The sequence below is a fragment of the Callospermophilus lateralis genome, unplaced genomic scaffold (assembly GCF_048772815.1).
Source record: "Callospermophilus lateralis isolate mCalLat2 unplaced genomic scaffold, mCalLat2.hap1 Scaffold_93, whole genome shotgun sequence".
NCBI classification, from domain to species: domain Eukaryota; kingdom Metazoa; phylum Chordata; class Mammalia; order Rodentia; family Sciuridae; genus Callospermophilus; species Callospermophilus lateralis.
In genome coordinates this window covers 948,612-967,993 of record NW_027517451.1, presented here as the reverse complement: position 1 = coordinate 967,993, position 19,382 = coordinate 948,612, and the positions used below count along the sequence as shown (strand labels likewise).

General features: G+C 39.9%; 1 protein-coding gene across 1 annotated transcript; it reads left to right on the top strand.

Moving 5' to 3' along the window:
• Nucleotides 1-262: 262 nt before the first annotated feature.
• On the top strand, nt 263-18,998 carry LOC143388298 (cadherin-11-like). The gene is made up of 6 exons (XM_076842157.2): nt 263-490; nt 4,506-4,800; nt 7,769-7,895; nt 9,656-9,816; nt 12,856-13,043; nt 18,741-18,998. Exons 1-6 carry the CDS (start codon nt 263-265, stop codon nt 18,996-18,998), a joined length of 1,257 nt encoding a protein of 418 aa, XP_076698272.2.
• The last annotated feature ends 384 nt before the right edge of the window (nt 18,999-19,382 follow it).

The following is a 19,382-nucleotide window of genomic DNA, read 5'->3' as shown; positions in this document are numbered from 1 at the left end:
TGACACTCAAACATATTTACTAAATGGAAATGAAATGAGGTGAGGGTGAAGCCTGCAGCTAATCAAACCTCTCTTTGCTTGCAGAAGCCACCTGGCGAAGTGGGCAGCCCTGATGTGATGTGCTCAGAGAGTGAAGACCTACCGTTCCAGGAGAGGTCTGCTTGACGTACCCCGGAGACTTACCATAGGAAAGGCATACCACTCGGCTGGGCTGGCGGAAGGGTGACAGCTGCATTCTCCTGTGCCTACCACGTAACAAAAAATGAAGGAGAACTACTGTTTACAAGCCGCGCTGGTGTGCCTGAGCATGCTGTGCCACAGCCAGGCATTTGCTCTGGAGCGACGAAGCCACCTGCGGCCCTCGTTCTATGGACATCATGAGAAGGGCAAGGAGGGGCAGGTGCTGCAGCGCTCCAAAAGAGGCTGGGTCTGGAACCAGTTCTTTGTGGTAGAGGAGTACACGGGGCCTGACCCTGTGCTCGTGGGCAGGGTAAGCTGACTTTCATGTGACGTTTACCTGTTTCCCTCCCCCATGGGAACAATACCATATGGACAATAAAAATAAAAAACAGATAGGGAAAACACACAGGATCTGACATCAGTGAAAACCCAACATCATGCACACACATCCTCTCAGTCTTTCCCCAAGATATAAACTTACTCATGTTTCCCACTTAATGCAATATCATAATTTTTTTTCTAAAGGCTGCTTCATAGTCTACTGTAATGGAACTGATCATAATTTATTTAATCATTCTCCAACTGAGGGGCATTTCCTTGATCACGTTCTTCCCCCAACTCGGCTACTTTTCCTTTGTATTTTCATAACTCTCTTTGTGCTTTTTATCATACCTTGCTTTGCTGTATTATACATATCTATACTTTTCTCTCTTTCTCACTAAAGCCCAAGATGCTTTGCATCAGAGAAAGGGTTGTGCTTGTGTTTCCGGGTTCTGGTTCTGAGCCTGACTTTGAAGAGATCAGTGAGGGGGTGTCACAGGATGGGCATCATTTTATCCCTGTTGCTCTAGGGATGGGAAATCCCATGGGAGGTGGTTTCAGATTCCTAGCCGTACTCAGGTTCTGCCTCTTTTGTGTAGCATTACCAAAAAAGCTTTAAGGGTAGAGGGTCCAAAACGTATTTGGGAAACTGACTCGCCACTCTCATTTGTGGTAAAATATGCAGGTATTTTTCAGATGATAGTGATAAGAATGACAAGGAGATTGTTATTTATAAGCATCAGAAGTGAAATCCTACTATGTGTAGGTGCAGTGCTAGGCATGTGTTAAACCAGGTTAAAAATAATTCCTGGCTTGAAAGAGTTTGGAGTGTAGGGGGAAAGACACAGTCTCCTCAGCAGCCGAAAGAGAAAAACTAAAATGAGAAGGAGGATGGATGAAATTCAATGAAAGGACGATTTAGGATCAAAAAGACCAGCAGAAGTTACTCAACAAAGGGGGAAAGAGGCAAGGGCAGAGGTCCGAGGCATTTTTGAACCCATTGGATTCCAACAAAGTTATCTTCTTTTGTTCCTTAACATAAGGAAAACATTTCATATCTATATCATTGGCATACTTGGAGGGGATTTGGGAGCCTCAGTAATATTGCTTAGGGCTGGGAACATGTTTTTGAAAAAAAAAATGTACCAAAGGAATTTTATTCATTTGTACCTTAAATGAAAAGCTATGGATATAGCCCCAGGAGGTGGAAATTCTATTAAGTAGAAGAGACAGTCTCTGAGACTTCAGCTGAGGCAGAGGTTATGTAGCTTGAGCCGTGTGCAGAGTTCCATGTAAATAGCTCCGAGAAGACAGAACCTGCTGCCGTGGGACTGTCTCACTGGGGACCCATGATGTGTTACAGTGGGAGGGCTACACAGAGGGCAGGATCTGGGGAGCCCTGTCATCATCTCTGTGGACGCAGCCATGATCATGGCTACTAGAAGGGAACATAGGAAAAAGGGGGAGTCAAAGTGTGTCCGCAGCTCACACCTGAGCATGAGTCTAATGTCAGAATGGATGTGGGCGGGAAAAACTGGCTGCATCATAGGAATTTTCCTTTTGAAATGGTGCTGGGCTAGTTCCCCATAAATCAGAGCAATCGAGAAGCTGTCTTGTTCTGTAACAACCTTTCATTTGACGACATTCAAGGTTGAGTGCTTCAAGATTCCCTGAAAAAGTCATATTTGGCAAACCATAGAGGTTCAGATGTCTTGTAGGAAATGCAGTCTGCATTGTGCTGTGCCTTGCTGAGGAGGGAGACCACCCATCTGTGAGTCAGGGCTTGGCTGGGCGTGGCACAGCGACTGATCCCTTGAAAGAGTCCACTCATTGCCCAAACTGGTTTCTGTGTGAAACCTGATAAATATCATTGTCAGTCCTGGAACTCCTCTTTGTAAGAGAGAAAGGGAATTCATATCTGACTTGCAAATCTGAAAACAAAGTAGGAAAAAAAACGCGAGGAGGAGTGTATTCTGTAAAATTTTCAGTTCTTTGGCTGCTCATGAAATTTCTCGGTTTAATTCCTAAGGAAGGTGTCAGATTCATGTGTCCTGTAGGAAGACCTCCACAAACTTTCAGTCTCTGGCCACTTTGACTTGTTTCTTCATTCCTCAGCCACAGGACAGATCCCCTAACTTTTGACAATACTGGAAGCAGAGAATACAGAGGAACACGCCCCCACCACCCTGGGAAGGGCTGGGGGCCAGGAGGGAGGGACCTCGCCTCTGTACGAGAAAATGTTATGAAGATTGGAGCAATTCTGTCCATCCGCTATACACCATCAAATAACTTCCTATGTCATTCACAAATGGTCTTGTTCTTTGAAAGTGTGTCAGCCACGATTTCACAACAACACACAGCTCGTGGTGAATAAGAAATTCCGAAGTAAAGTTTTATTTTTTTTTTCCTGAGACATCATGACCTTTGTAATACCTCCCCACATGTATTCCTCTGAACTGAAATATTTGGTGTATTTGAAACACCACGAATCCATTAGGTATCTTTTCAGAAACTGAAATAATTTGGAAATTTTAAAAAGCTTCATGTTCAATCTTGCTTTGTGACGGGGCCGGCTCTCTATGCTTTGTGTTTCATAGTCATAATTAAAATTAGAGTAGTAATAATAATAATCCATTAGCATTAATAATACTATTAACATTGTAATATTAAATATAATTAGTAATAACAATTATTTTTTTATTATTGTAAATGTCATTTGGATAAAACATTTCAGCTTGTCATGGGTTTTCTTATATAGCAGGGAGAATCAAGGGTTTCTTGTTCACTTGCCTGCTGTGGAAGCCGATGAGAACAGGAAAAATAATGCTTCTCCCACAAAGAGCATCATGAGGGTCAAACTACTCAAATTAGGATGAAGCCTTCCGAAATTGAGATGGAACAACAAAGTGTAGAGAGTTCGTTGCACAGGAAAATCAAATGAGGTCTTTGGAGGTAGTTCATGTTCCAAAAGCAGGGCTGACTCAAGGTCAAAAGATACAGGGCTGGTAGTCAAGGAACCTGGGTGATTTCTTAGCCTGGCAAGTATGGATTTAGGAAGGTTTCACCTTGTCTCTAGGCTTTGCCCAGAGGGAGAAACCTCAAGGATTTTAAGGTTGTTTCTAGGGTCTATGGAATTTCACATGTATTACCCCATCCCACTTGACCATCCCCTGTGGTCAGAATGGAATTTTCTTCTATGAAGACATATCCCCAGATGTGTCTGCAGATCAGAGTGCTGCACAACAGCAATTCTGCGGAGATCTTATCAGTTGACTTGTTAGAGATAACAGAGTCCTAGACACACCCCAAGGGTCCCTTGAAGAGGAGCCCCAAAAGAGGTGATAATAATATGCACACTGTAGGTGAGGGAGTCCTAGATGTATCCATGCAGAAGGGCACCTGAATTTACTGTTAGAGGAAAATGGCAAGGTGAGGAATGAAGTGTGTGCTCTGACTTTTATTGGGTAAAAATAAGCTAGGAGGACACATGTGAGTGTAGAGATCTACTTGCAACTGTGTAGATGAGAATATCTTCCAAAGAATTCACATGAATCTGGTAAAAAAATGGTGACTTCTGAGCAGAGAAGATGAAGGATAAGGAGCACGAAACCAGAAAGACTTATGATTACATAAATGCATATATGTATTTTTAAAAATATGATGCATTTCTTTCAAAATGAATATTATGATATATGTGTATGTGTGTATATTTTGAATGTGCACATGTGTATGGAATGAAGAAAAGGAAGAGAATGAATCTTAGAATGAAAAAGAAAAATGTTTGAACCTTGGCCTGGTTGTTCCTCAGCTGTGTGACCCTGGCCAAGGCAAAGATCTTCCCTAAGATTCTGTCTCTTCATTTGAAAATAAGGGTGAACTCTTATGATGTGTGTATGTGTGCACATGCACATATGTGTGTGCAGAGATTGTAGCAATCAGAGTGGGTCACTTTCTCCCTGCTCCACCACTTGTGAAATTACAAATCTCCGTTTCTCTTTTCCTAGCTTCATTCCTATATTGACTCTGGTGATGGGAACATTAAATACATTCTCTCAGGTGAAGGAGCCGGAACCATTTTTGTGATTGATGACAAATCAGGGAACATTCATGCCACCAAGACTTTGGACCGAGAGGAGAGAGCCCAGTACACACTGATGGCTCAGGCAGTGGACAGGGACACCAACCGGCCACTGGAACCACCATCGGAATTCATCGTCAAGGTCCAGGACATTAATGACAACCCTCCGGAGTTTCTGCATGAGATCTATCATGCCAATGTGCCTGAGAGGTCCAATGTGGGTGCGTAAGTGGGGAAGACCTGCTCCACTTTCTTACCTGGTGTCCCTGCAAGTGGCCAAATTGGTGCCTGTCCTCCCCAGTCAGGAAGTAGAACTTGTGCTGTATCTTTTGTGAAAAAATAACAAACCCCAATTTTTCACTGGTGTAGTGGGAAGTTCAAATGGATTTGAGGTATTAGAGCTGAAGGTTTTTTAAAGGACAGAGAAGAGGGAAGAATGTGATTGAGTCTGGGTAATTCTGACCTTTGTATTCTCAGGTGTTTGAATCAGAATCAATTATATCTAGTCTCTTATCCTTCATTTTCTCCTCTGTGAAATGGGAATGGGCCATATTGGTTGGTGTTCAGTAAATAATAGCAATGGTAGTCTTTGTTGGATGGAGACCATCTAATAATATTTTATCTAATTTTTTTTCAGGGTGGGTATAGTGGAGATTGAATCCAGGGGCATTTAAACACTAAGCCACATCTCAACCCTTTTAATTTTGTTTTGTTTTGTTTTGTTTTGTTTTGTTTTGTTTTGAGACAGGGTCTCACTAAGTTGCTTAGGGCCTTGTCAAGTTTCTGTGGCTATCCTCAAACTTGTGATCCCCTTGCCTCAGCCTTCCGATTTGTTGGGATTATAGGTGTGCACCACCGAGCCCAGCTTTATTTAATTTTTTTATGTGATTACATAATTATTTATTTGCAATGTACCAGGTCCAACTGCGTCTATTTTATAGATTAGAAACACAAGGCAGAAGTAGGTTAACTAATTTACCCAGGGTCATCTGCATGATTAAGTGGATCCAGAATGCACAGTTCACTTCACCACATTATGATACCTGTGGATTTAGAAGTAGGTGTGTCATTCCAGTGTGTTTGAAGGCAGACTGCATTGCCAAGTGGTAAGACTCTGAAGGCATTCTGCGAGTGGCCACCTTCTGGTAATAACTTCCGTTTGGCTTTCTAGCACACATGCGGTTGTAGTCTTTTGACAAGCACACCTCAGATGACAAAAGGTCCGTCTTTCACACAGTGGGCAGGCCTGTTCTGATCAGGGGTGCATGTGATCACATGAGCTCAAACGAATGTAGGCACCATCAGCATCACACAGTCCATTTTGATGAATGAGCAAACCAAGTCCTAAGTATGAGGGTCAGCTAATTCAAGAATGTTAGATGTGTTCTGACAGCCTCAAGGCCCTCCCACTCTGCATATGGGAGCCTCTTGGATCCTCCTTCCTCTTCCAAGTAAATTCAAGCTCTTCTCATACTTTGTGAAATCAGGTCAAGCCATTTTCCAACCTCTTCCCTTCCCACTTCCCACAGAGGATTTTTTTTTAACTTTCTCAATTAACAGGTCTGGATTCTACTGAGAAATAATAGACATCAACTAAATCTGTATAAATAGGGAATGACAGAGTCAGGAACTGAGCTGCGAGAACAGCAGAGAGGTGGTATGGGAAAGCTAGCTATCTAAAAGGATAACCCACAGGAATTTTTATTGTTCTCAGCACTATGGTCCTGGGTGCTTCAGTATAGCACCCAGATTGTCCACAATGGCATATAAAAGTGGAGTCCTGAGTGTCAGACAGTACTGGGACACAATCCTTGCTGTACCTCTGACCAGCCACATGAACCCAGGCAACTTCTCATACCTTTCTAAGTTTGCATTTCATCATCCATAAAATAAGGTTAAGTAAAATGGATTTAAAATACAAAGAGTTGAAAAGCACTTAGCAAAAGTTTTAGAAGTAAATTAGTCATGAAAATTAGTAATTTGCTTAGCTGTAATATGATCCTTTTCTCCTTTGTAAAGTATCCATTGGAGATTTGAACTTGGGAAGAGTTCAAAAAAGACCATTCGCATAAACAATGAATTATGGGAGGTAACCAGAAAAGAGTGAGATTTACTTGGACAGGAGATGAAAGTCTCTGACAACACTGTAAAGTAAGAACAGTTAGAAACAACATCTCTGGGCCTCCTTGACTCCCACACAGATCCTTCTTCTCTGATGAAAATGTCCGGAAGGAACCAGCTGTTTTCTTTGCTTACTGAATTGGGGCTAGACTCCTGACTCTGGCCATAAACAATTTGTGAAAGAGATTGCAAAACATCATACCTCTCACTCAAATGTCCCACAAGTAAAATGGATATAAAAAACACCCAACAGAGGAATTCTGGCAGAATGCATGGAATGAGTCCCAAATGGTGCCTGGTGCAGAGAGGTTGGGAAATTGACAATTTTCTACTTCCAGCTCCTCTTTCCTCTCTCCAGTGTTCCATACCCCAGGTATTTGGTCCTTGTGAGCAGCAAAGAACAGTTCACTGGTTTATCCTCTTTGGGACCCATGAATGCATGCCTCAGATCATACTAGGTGCCTGCTGGTGAGCTCCTGTCATGTGGCTGCTAGACTGATTAGAGGTGGAAAGATGCTGTTTTCATGTCAGTAGGCAACAACGTTCTGCACAATATTTATAGCCATAAATTAATTAAAATGTAGTATTAGCCGCAATTTTATTACATGCAAGGCTACAATAAATGATATATTTATTGCCAGGCTACAGATGGAAGGTTGCACTCTGTCCTTTCGTGAAATATAATTCATCATTAATTTTCATTTATTATGCTCTTTGAGAAGATTTTTATTTAATTATTTGATATACTGAGCATTTCAATTGCATGAGCCTTAGAATGTTTGGGCAAAGATGTTCATATTATTATTTTAACTACTAAGCATAGCAGAATGTAATAGGAATATAGAAAGTTTTGTTTTAAACCATGCAATTAAAAGGAACAGGAAAGAAAGAGAGAAGGAAGAAAGGGAAAAATAAAGATCACTTTGCATCTCAACTCCAGGAAATGGAGAATCTGTTGACTGATTGTGAGGCCCTCCTCTGAGTTTCATTTTAAAATAAAACTTTGTAAACAAGAATGTAATTTGAAAAGCCAAGGGATGTTTCTAATTAATTTATTCCCCTTTTCAGGAACATCAGTAATCCAGGTGACAGCTTCTGATGCAGATGATCCCACCTATGGAAACAGTGCTAAATTAGTGTATAGTATCCTTGAAGGACAGCCCTACTTTTCAGTGGAGGCACAGACAGGTACTGTAGAATGTCACTGTCATTGTGATTTGTGATGCATTGGGATTAAGGAGTTCATACCTGTTCACGAAACCTATTGGTCTCCCAAGTTTTCCCAAATCTGAAATAAAAATAAAGAGGGCCACCTTAGAGGAATCCTGTGAGGATTAGACACTCCATGCATGTGCCTGGCAAACAGTTGGCTTAAAGTGTGACATATTTATTATTGTTGTGTCTGTGTTTCACCTGGTTACCACAAATGATTTCAAACTTCAACTTGAATGTCAGAAAGGTCTTGAACTGTGGATTCAGATTAAGAGACCCCCACACTTGGAGTCGGGTGTAAATACCAGTAGCTCTCAAAGCATGCTTTGAAGACCACTATGCAAGCTAGGGAGTGTCAGAGGAGAGTGTTAATATTCGTTGCCTCAGGAGAGAGACAGCACTTTCCAGATCTCCCCTGCTGTGAGCATAGATTACCAGTGGACATCAGCATCTAGATAAATAATTTATACATTTCTTACAGAAAACAAGAGCAAACCCAAAAAAGTGAATCAATACAATGACTGAAACAGAAAACAAAATCTGTCACTTTATTTACACCAAATTTAACTCTTGACTAGAATAAACATTACAATCCTACAAAGCTGATCATCCACAATATTATTTCAGGGGCCTGTATGTCCCATTGTTTTAAAAGATATTTACCAATAATCTGTGCCTCTTCTTATCACTAATTTGATAACATATGTATATGTATGTATATACATAGCCTACCAGATATTGTTCATTTACTTGGTATAATTTCCTTTTACCTAAGTATTCATTTATTTGCTCAGAATATGATTTATGCAGTTAGTTGCTATGATTTCTCAAAGGCATTTCTCATAACCCTTTCCAGGATAACCAAAAATACATATGGGACTTCATCTAGATTGTCGACATGTTAAAAATTGGAGCCTTCTTTGTCTCAGGGATGCACGAAAAACTACTGGTTGGAACCTACCAAATTTTTTAACATATAAGGAAAAAAAATGAGTTCTAGGTATTGCTCAGAAACAGACAAGTGTTGGGGAGGAAGAGACAGATCAGGACAGAGTTTCTTCAGTGTTCCTTTTATACTTTTAGGACAAGTACTACCTTATCTTCAGAGAGAAAAACATTGCACATCCTCCTTGAGATTGAAGTGCAGAGTGGTCATGCCAATCATGTTCCAGTATCCAGGGATTATGATGAATTCAATCATGAATTTATTATTGTTGTCAGTGATAGTAGACAGTACATATTTGTATAAGCATTGCATATATTCCTAAATCATTTGTTTTGCTCTTTCAAAAAATAATATTAACATTTTACAGTATTCTGTGAAACATATGCCTCCCACTTTAAATTGAATATGAGCAATAAAAATGTTTCTAATGATCACATGTAGAGATAGATTTCCAAAAATCCTCCTAGAAGTTCAAAGATATTTGTTTAGCCATGGACAGCCATGCGGGAGGGAAATCAAACTTCAGAATTTTTACATATGAGAAAAATGAGGTTATTATTTGCATGCACAGTGAAGCAAACAAAATGAAAATTAATGCAGTTTACATAATCTTCATGATTTTCTTGAAAAGATACTGATGCTTCAGGTGTGGTTGCTTTCAGTTACAATTATCATGTTAAGATGACTTTTCTTTCAGAAAAAAGGTTGTTTTACTCATCCGGTGCTTAAAATATTTCATTGCTTTAATGTTATAAATGAGTATCTGTGATGTTTCCTGCTCACCTGCCCAGGTATCATCAAACAGCCCTTCCCAACATGGACAGGGAGGCCAAGGAGGAGTATCACATGGTGATCCAGGCCAAGGACATGGGTGGACACATGGGCGGACTCTCAGGGACAACCAAAGTGACGATCACACTGACTGATGTCAATGACAACCCACCAAAGTTTCCGCAGAGTAAGTAGGTGGGCTTGGCTTCACTGCCACCAGCAGCCCCCCATCTATATTGACCCCTTCCTGCTTTGCTCAGCTTGTGAAAAGGAAAATGCAGAAAACTAGGAGCTCTTTATGTCATTCTTGCAGAAGGCAAAGGCAAGATGACAACAACCACAAAACTTCAGTGGAATAAAGGTAGTGGGACAAAGAGAAGGCGTGACAATTTCTATGACTCGTTTTGCTAGGGATTTTATCTACTAACACTGTGATCTAGTACTTAACCTTCCTCTGTCTTAGTATTCTTACTACTAACCTGGGTATGATAATATCTAAATCAATCATTCGTTACTATGTAACAAACTGCCTATGAGTTTTTTTGTTTGTTTGTTTTATCATGAGTCTGTAATTTGGACAAGGCTTATAGGACACGGCTCTTCCCTGTTTTCCACAATATCAGCTGGGCTCAGCCCCACTGAGGCTGGAAGATCCACTTCCAACATAGCTTTCTCACATGTCTAGTGGGCCCATATTGATTTTTGGCTCCTCTTCCTGTAAACTTTCGGTGGCTGGGTCCCAAAGACAAGAGCCCCAAGGACATCAGACAGAAACTGCATTGCCTCGTGTGACCCAGCCTCTTGAAGTCACATCGCAACCTTTCCAGTGTGGTCAGAAGGCTACCAGAAGTAGAGTGGGGTTGCAATAGACCACACCTTTCCATAGGAGAACCATCAAAGTCGTGTTGAAAAGTATGTGGGATAGGAATTATTTCTTGAGCTCTTTGTGAAAATGCCATCTTCCACAGTATCTAATTAGTAGGATTACAGTTAGGACTACAAAAGCTAGTGTAAAGTCTTAAAATGACAAACGTCAGCCACCGTTATCTGGGTTGTTCTAAAAAGTTTATCGAATTGCTGAGGGAATTAAAAAAATGATTTTGGAAGGTTGTGATTAATAATTGTGATTACAACCACCATCTTTTCCATTATTTCATGATAAGTTCCTAATATTATAAATCCCTGCAAAACCCCACATTTCACAGATCAAATTGGCTTCCATCAAAAGCGGCATAAGTTGCCAAAGGACTGTATCAAAGTCAAACTTTGAACAAAAATCCACTCATATGGAGGTGAATACAAGGGTAGAGTGGGATCACAATGCTAGTCCCAGGGAGTGGGGTTCACCACAAAGGTATCTCTTTTTTGAGAAATCCATAAATTTATTACCAGAGAGATGGCACTGAAAATGGAAGAATAAAAAAGAAAACCAAATGTGGCCCCAGAGAGGCACCATGGTTACTCAAAGCAGTCCAAAGAACAATATAGAAAATGGAAACATTGAGGTGGAAGATTAGAGGCAACCATCAGTTCTCACAGGGTCTCCCAAATGGGGAAAAACTGCTTTGCCTGGTTAGGTACAAGATTCAGCATTGTCAACAAGATTAAGGCCCATATAACATTTTAAAAGCCACATGCTTCATTATCCACATTATAATATTGTTTGATGTGCTGGAAGGAGTAGGGCACATGGGATTATTAATGCATAGCTGTTATTGTTCTCGCTCATAGAGAATCCTATAGTAAAGTTACAGTGTAGCTGTACCAGCTGCACCAGTTTCATGGTCATGAACTTGAATGAGATTTGTAGGAACTCAACTTATACTAGGTTTTCTAAGCCTTTCCCTATGTTGGTGATTATCTATAGATATTCCCACCGTGCCTTTAACATGAAAGGCACATGAGATGAAATTGAATTTGGTTCTGAACTGAAAATATCTAAAGCCAAATAATATAAATACACAGTATTGTAGGAAACTATGAAAGAGGAAAATAAAACATAAAGAATTTAACTCATTTGCCTTCCACTGCCTTTTTTACACAACTAAGCCACAACCTACACTATCATCTCCTAACAGAAGGCCCACTTGTCTCACCAGATTTCTAGCTAATGTGTATATATCAGTGTGCTGCCATTGGCTTTAAGTGACTCCACTGTCACTGCTGCTCAGTCCATTTGGTTGAGATTAGATATCTTCCTCTAAACATATTTGGCCTCATTCTTCAAAATTAATCTCTTTCTCCTTCTCACCCATACAGATTTATCTTACACTTGTGTGTTCACTCACATTCATACACGTACACAAACACACTTACATGAATATCTGTCATACATTCATCACACACTCACGACATTTTCAAACACACAACCACACACTTTCACACCCACTTGCACAACTCCTTTACCCATTCACACATACACACTTGCCCTCGCATAAATCATACACACATAACCACAACCCACTCATCACCCTAAACCCCTGGCAGTGCAGTGACATTAGTGTGTACATATTTGTGGATTTTTGTTCTCTTTTGCGTATCTCCTCAAGGGAGAAATCTTGACTCTTGCCACTGAGTTTGTGCAGAATGGAACAGTGCCTGGCACATATTAGCTTTCCAATAAATGTTGAATAAATATTGATGGAAGGGCCACACTGTGGGAAAACTTTTCAGAGAAGGTAGTGCTTCAGTTGGTGGCAGAAGAGCAAAAGTAAGAGGCGAGCCACATTCTGAGTTCAAAGTGTCCTGACCTTGAAAGTTAAAATTTGCATTTGATTTTAAAATAAATAGGGAGCTTGTCAATATCTTTTAAATAGTGAAGGGTATTTTAGTTTATTTTTTTTTCTGGGCAATTGGCAATGCCATAACTGGTCCTTAAAGGCACTTAAAAGAAGACTGAGCTATTTGAAATCATGTATGGTTCTCCACCATTGTCTGTTGAGAAATGTAACTGAGTGTGGCTCTCCTGCCTCACACGTGGCAGGTAACCTCAGAATTACACCCAGGACCCCAATATTGTTTTATCATACTTTGTAGAGAGCATTCTTCTGGCAAGCAGGCCATCTGGGACCTTCTTCCCAGCCATTCACTTATTTCATGTTTTCAATCAATAGAAATTTCAATTTCAAACCCCTTTGAGAAATTTATTGGGATTCAATGAAATCTGAAGTCTTACAGCTGCCAAATAAAAAGGGAAATAAGAGTAGATGTCTTCTTCAACCTCTAGGCATATACCAGATGTCTGTATCCGGAGCAGCTGTCCCTGGAGAGGAAGTAGGCAGAGTGAAGGCTAAAGACCCAGACATTGGAGAAAATGGTTTAGTCACATACAACATCGTTGATGGAGACGGTATGGAGCTCTTTGAAATCACCACGGACTACGAAACACAGGAAGGCGTGGTAAAGCTGAAAAAGGTGAGTTAGGGGGAGGGATGGCTCTGGTCAGTGATGTGGTTTGTTCTGCCCAGGTGACAACGAAGGTGACAGGGAATGGAAGGTGAAGAAAGAGGATGTGAGAGACACTTGCTTTGCAGTCAAGTGCTGAGCTCTGGGGAAATAACAGAACCGTGTTCCTTCCTGTTACTTCCCAGGGAGCTGACAAATCGTGCCCATGATTCCATGAGGTTTCTGGTTAGATGGCCTATGTTTGGGCACCATTCTCTAGTGAATGGAAGGCAGTTAGACGAAGCCTGCATTTTGTAAAAGCAGCCCTGAGCTCCGTTGGCCCTCCCCACTGAGCCTGTTAACATAGGTTGTTCAGAACCCCTCTTATTTCAAACATCCAAGTTCACTGCTTCTGCTGGGCTCTTTTTGAAACTTGATCCAATCAGCTTCCTTCTTGACTTTCTTTTAGCATTGAACGTGGAGAAACAATAATAGACCCTCTACCACAGTCAGCTAGACCATCATTAGAAACATGTCTCTTGGATTAATTCATTAGGAAGAGGAATTTATGATTTCCTCTAATTTTCTTTTATAAATCTAACATTTGTCCAGTATGAGCTCTTGGTCAGACCTAGCCTGAACCTCTTCAAACATCTTCTCATTTATTTTTACATGGGGAAAAAAAAAAAAAAACATGAGTAATGATGCCTCGACTTGATTTTAGAGACTGGGACTCCGATGCATTAAATAATTTTACCTGGTGACAGTCACACAGCCACAGATGTGGAATTCACGCCTAGCCTATGTTAGTACAACTTCCTTCTTCAGACACTTGTTGGAAATAACTCAGCCAGAAAGGGCTTATCAAGGAAGTTCAGATAAGATTCACTCTCAAGTGAAGAAGCAGTCTGTCACCGTATACTCTAAAATGGTCCCCTCTCCTGCCCCCTGATTTACCACTTGAGAAATCAACACCTCTCCATCATCAAAGTGTATGGAGCATTAAATCTGAATTGGAGGATGGGATTACCTTGGTTTTAATCAAGCATTCATTTTCTACTTGGTTTTGTAGCATGAATATTAAACTTCTTGGTGTAAAGAGAAAGATTGGACTGTAACACTGATAAAAAAATTAATTTGAAAAATCAGAAAAAAAAATTTTAAAAAGGTCCAGTAGCTGGAGAGAAGAGAAGACAAGTGTGGGGTGGCAGAAGACTGGTGCTGGGAGAAAATCTTTCAGCTGGGGGAACAAGAAGTAGTGTGTTCCGGAAAGCTGTTTTTTCATGACATTGGAAAGTATGTTGGGTTTGGGGAAAATAGGGGATGCAGAAGAAAGAAAAAGGAAATGGTGATTGTCCTGAAAGAGTGAAAGAAATTGGGGTATAAGGAAGTGGAGTGAGCCCTGGATAGTTGAAAAAGTCTACATGAATGATGATGAATGGTATGATTGAGGAAGACTAATTATCAGCTCCAAGGGAATAGGTTATTCTTTTTTGTTTTTTTCCACTTTGCAATAGTAGCTATATCAATTGTGTGTGTCGCCTCAAGCTGTCAACTTACTTTGTTAATTAATATTACTGTCCCTCCTGCTTGACACTATCATGAACATTCCATCCTTTGCTTGAGTAATTGGATAGTTGGTTATGCTAAGGTTGTCACCTGTTTTTTAGTGTATTCCGGGCATAAACACACACCGTGTCTCTAAAATTTTAAAACATTTAAATCACCCCTGTGGATCTCACACATGGCAAATGAGCTCTCTAAAGATGATTTATTTGTGCACTCCCCTTATTCCTATATTTATTTCAGTAAATGAAATACTCTTCTCTGAAACAATGATGTTTAAGTTTAAAACAATGTAAAGGAACATTTGGTTTAACTTGTAGCACAATGTTTCAAATGTTCACCAGAAAGAAAAAAAAATCAAAGGTCAATTTAACACAGTAAAACTGTAGGTCCTTGTGGAAGTTATCATATACAATTTAATAAAAGAGTATGAAGAGCTCATGGGGACATTTTTGCATTTTAAGGATATTATTTATTACAGTATTTTAATTCATTTCTTAATATATTCTTCCACCAAGAGTTACAGAGTTCATATTATTTACCAGTCAGGGATTTGGGGAAAGCTAGAAACCAAAATAGAAGAGATAGAGTCCTGACCACGGGGGTTGGGTGGGTGTCACAGTTGAACAGGACCATTCAGTGAAAAGATAATCAAAATAGAAGGGGTTTTCTCAGCCTTGGCAGTATTGACATTTCAGGCTGGGTAATCCTTTGTTGTAAGGGGCTCTTCTGTGCACTATAGGATGTCGGGAGAACCTGGGCTTCTCCTCACTAGAGGTCAGTAAGTACACACTCCACCTCACCCCAACAGGGATGATAACAACAACAACAAAAAAAAAATAGCTCTACACGTTGCCAAATATCCCTGGAGTGACTGAGAGCAAAATCTTTCCCCAGTTGAAAATCAACTGCTATTTCAAATGACTTCAAAGAAAAGCAGTTCATGAGTTGAGTCTTGATAACTGAATAGGATTTTTCCAGACAGATAAAGAGAGAAAAGGCAAAAAAGAGAGCTCATGAAGGATTGGTTTCAATGAAAACAGGACACGGTTAACAGGCTGTGATGCATTTGGAGTTAGAGTCTTGAGACAGGTGCAGAGGGACCAAATGAGAAATGTTTGTTGGAATTCAAGGGCATTATAAAAAGAAAAAAAAACAGAAAAGGTAGTGGGCTGGTAGTGAAGGAGAAGAATTCAAGAAATGATTAATAGATACATTAATTCATTTTTTAATAGATTAAAAATTTTAAAAAAAATGTTTCTTGAGTTCTGTGTCAAGATTTAATGGTTAACTACAGAAAACCTGCTCTCATGGCATTTAGCTGATCCCTATGTTTAGTTTAAAGACCTGTGTAAAATAAAAATGAGTACTTTAGGTGTTGTTGCAGTCATTGGGCTAGGTCAGGAGGCAAAATCCAATCTGTTCACTGCAATACCTTGACCAAATGGGAATCCCATCGAATGCAAAGAAATCCCAGCAGTTTCTAAGCTGTTTATTTTCAATCAAATAAATTTGTGATGCAGTGTGAAAGCATCCTTATAAGACATCTTAACTACTCTTTATTTAAATGAAACTATATTTTACAACTGATTTTTTTTTCTTTATGTGCTTTGGCCACATGTATTTAGATGTGGATCCATGGATCCATAACATTTAGCATGGTTGAAATTGTAGGGTGATATGATTTGTTAACTTAATGCTACATCATAAACATTTTACATGCTGTTATATAATATACATAATCATTTTTAATGACTACATAACATCCCATCCTATTGATGGATCATTATTTCCTTAATAAAATCTCACAGTTGGATTTGGTGTTTTGTATGTACATTTTCCCCAGATTAGATATAACCCGCTGTTATATCTCACAAATATTATGCATTTTTGAATATTATTTGTTTGGTTTTTCTGTTGAATTAATCCCTCGTGGAGAATGTTCAGAGGTAGGGATTAGTAAACTAGGGGGTATTAAGATTTTTATGGCTTATGCAGTGTGTCGCCTCATTTAGCTTTATTTCAACTACTCATAACATGGATATAAATGTTCACATGGGAAACTACCTCAAATCCTTTTTGGAAGGAGGAAGGGAATAAACTGTAAATATATTCTTAAATTTCATGCATTTATCAGCTCTACTCTTCATTCAGTCAAAACAGTTGATGCATATCATCCCCTGGTACAGCCATTCTTGGGCTTTGGAGCAGCAAAGATCAGCAAGTCTCCATAGATTCCTTTGGAATGCCCCTGTGCTAACTAAGAAGGTTGTGAGAGCTACTGAATGGCAGCTGAGACAATACAAATATGCCTGTGCTTGTTGAAAAGGACTTCATAAAGCAATGGGGCTTGTTCTGACTTCCAGAAGTCTCAGCAGAATCTTACCAACCTGGGAAAAGTCCTGAACGTCCAAGCTTGAGTTGATATGAATAAAATGTATCAGTGAGACCCTAGCATCTCCACGGTCTTGCAAATACATAATTCATTTTTTGAATAGATTAAAAATAAAAAAAAATATTTCTTGAGTTCTGACTCTGTGTCAGGATTTAATGGTTAACTACAGAAAACCTGTTTCCATTGGGAACATATGTTTGGGTCCTTAGCTATAGGCCTACACACAAGTTCAAAAGGTTCTGCTTTAGGGACATTAGTCAGCTATCTGAACAAAATGTCACCTTTTCTGATTGCATATTACCTGGTTTCAGAACTATCATCTTCAAGTTCTTGATTCTGTCTAGTAAGTACAGAGATTTGTGAGAAACCGCAGCAATCTCTTATCGTTAGCCTATAAATATCATTTATTTATGCTTCTCAGGAGCATAGCCAAGGATAAAATAGCTGCTGTGTCCCACCCAGGATGATGGAGAGGCTGGGGACAGATTTAGCTGCAGGAAAAGGAAGTGTTCCCTGAGTGCTGAGATGTAGGTGGGAAGATGATAGAAGAAGCGCCAGGGATGTTGAATGTGTATGACCTTCCTGAATCGTCCTTGGTTTCCAGTTGTGCAGAAGTGGGCGGGACTAAGCTCCAAGCCTGTATGCCCAATCAAAATAAGTGTTTGCCAAGCAAATGACAACCATGTGATTGATATGCTAGGCTTAAAAGTTCAACTTTCTCCAAACATTTGGTAGTTCATCATCATCTAGAGTGCTGAGGAGTTGTTTTCTAGGCATGGAACCTTCTTTTTTTGCCATGATTTTTCTTCTTACCCTTTGTTGACTGATTCATTTTACTTCCTCATTCAAAATTAAGAAGTGTTTTCTGTTAATTCAAATGCTACTTTTCAGTTTTTTTGTATCTGTATAAAACGTCTGTAGTGCTTATACTTATTTTTCTTTAAATAGGCATTTATCATATACATATATTTCTTCAAAGGGAAGCACTATCTTCATTGTCTTGTCACTTACCATTAATAGAAGGCCACCTAAAAATGAATGCAATCAAAACAAAATTATATCCTTATAGTTTAGTTAGAGAGTTGCATCATGGACTCCCCCAAGGGACATTGGGAAACGCAATAGATACATAAGCATTATTTTGAGATGTCCAGGATTCAATGAATTGGAAAAGGACTAATTGTATCAATAGGTTACCCACCAACTACCTTAAGTAACATTTTGGGGACTACCTTAAGGGTTTCAGGCTTTGGGAAAAACAGTCTGGTCAGAAATCTAAAACATGAGGTTGTCAATTATGTTTAAGCTGGATGTCTAGTGTTTGTGGTGTGGCACTTGAAAGGAACATCACATTATTTCATCACACTGGCTCAATTTCAGGGGGTATTTTTATTACCAAGGTTTTTATTACTTTATAGAATGGACTTCAAAATTTATTTTTTCCTGTCTTAATTCCCTTCTTCTGGTGGCTTTGAATGACAGACTTGGACAACCATAGTGTTGTTATACAGGATGAGATTCCTGTTAGAAGGCATGGTATTTCCATGTCTGTCCTTCTCTTCGAATTATCCACTAAGCACACTCAACATTTCAACAATTGATTTGTCTGATTTTCTGATAAAATGGCACAGGTAATTGGATATTGAATAGACACTGATTTTCTCTCCTTGAGGAACTATTTACTTTGCCCTATGAAACAATCAGCTCTTTCTCTTCCATTATCCTTTAAAGGAATTGGTTGTCAATCTTCTCTTCACTCTTGCCAGCCTGTAGATTTTGAAACCAAGAGAGCATATAGCTTGAAGGTAGAGGCAGCCAATGTGCACATCGACCCAAAGTTCATCAGCAACGGACCTTTCAAGGACACTGTGAGAGTCAAGATTGCGGTAGAAGATGCTGATGAACCCCCCATGTTCTTGGCCCCAAGTTATATCCACGAAGTCCAAGAAAATGCAGCCGCTGGCACGGTGGTTGGGAGAGTGCATGCCAAAGATCCCGATGCTGCCAACAGCCCAATAAGGTAAAGATGCATTTATTTTAAAAGATTATATGGGGAATTTGCTGGAAAGAAGTTTGGGGGAACCACACTGTTTTGGCCAACTTTCTCGCTGAGTGATTTTAAGACCCAACCAGCACAATTGTAGAGGAGGAAAATTTAGAGCTCACCATTTTAGAGGTCCACAGAGGGCTCCATTCCTCAGGGCTCCAGGTGAGGCAGGACATCACAACTGGAGAATTTGAAAGATGAAAGCAGCTCACAGCACAGTGATCAGAAAGCAGAGGCAGAGACTTCATTCGCCAGATACAAATATATACCCCAAAGCCACACCCCAAATCCCACCTCCTCCAGTCACCCCCTACCACTTCAGTTACCACTCAGTTAATCCCTGTCAAGGGATTAAATCACT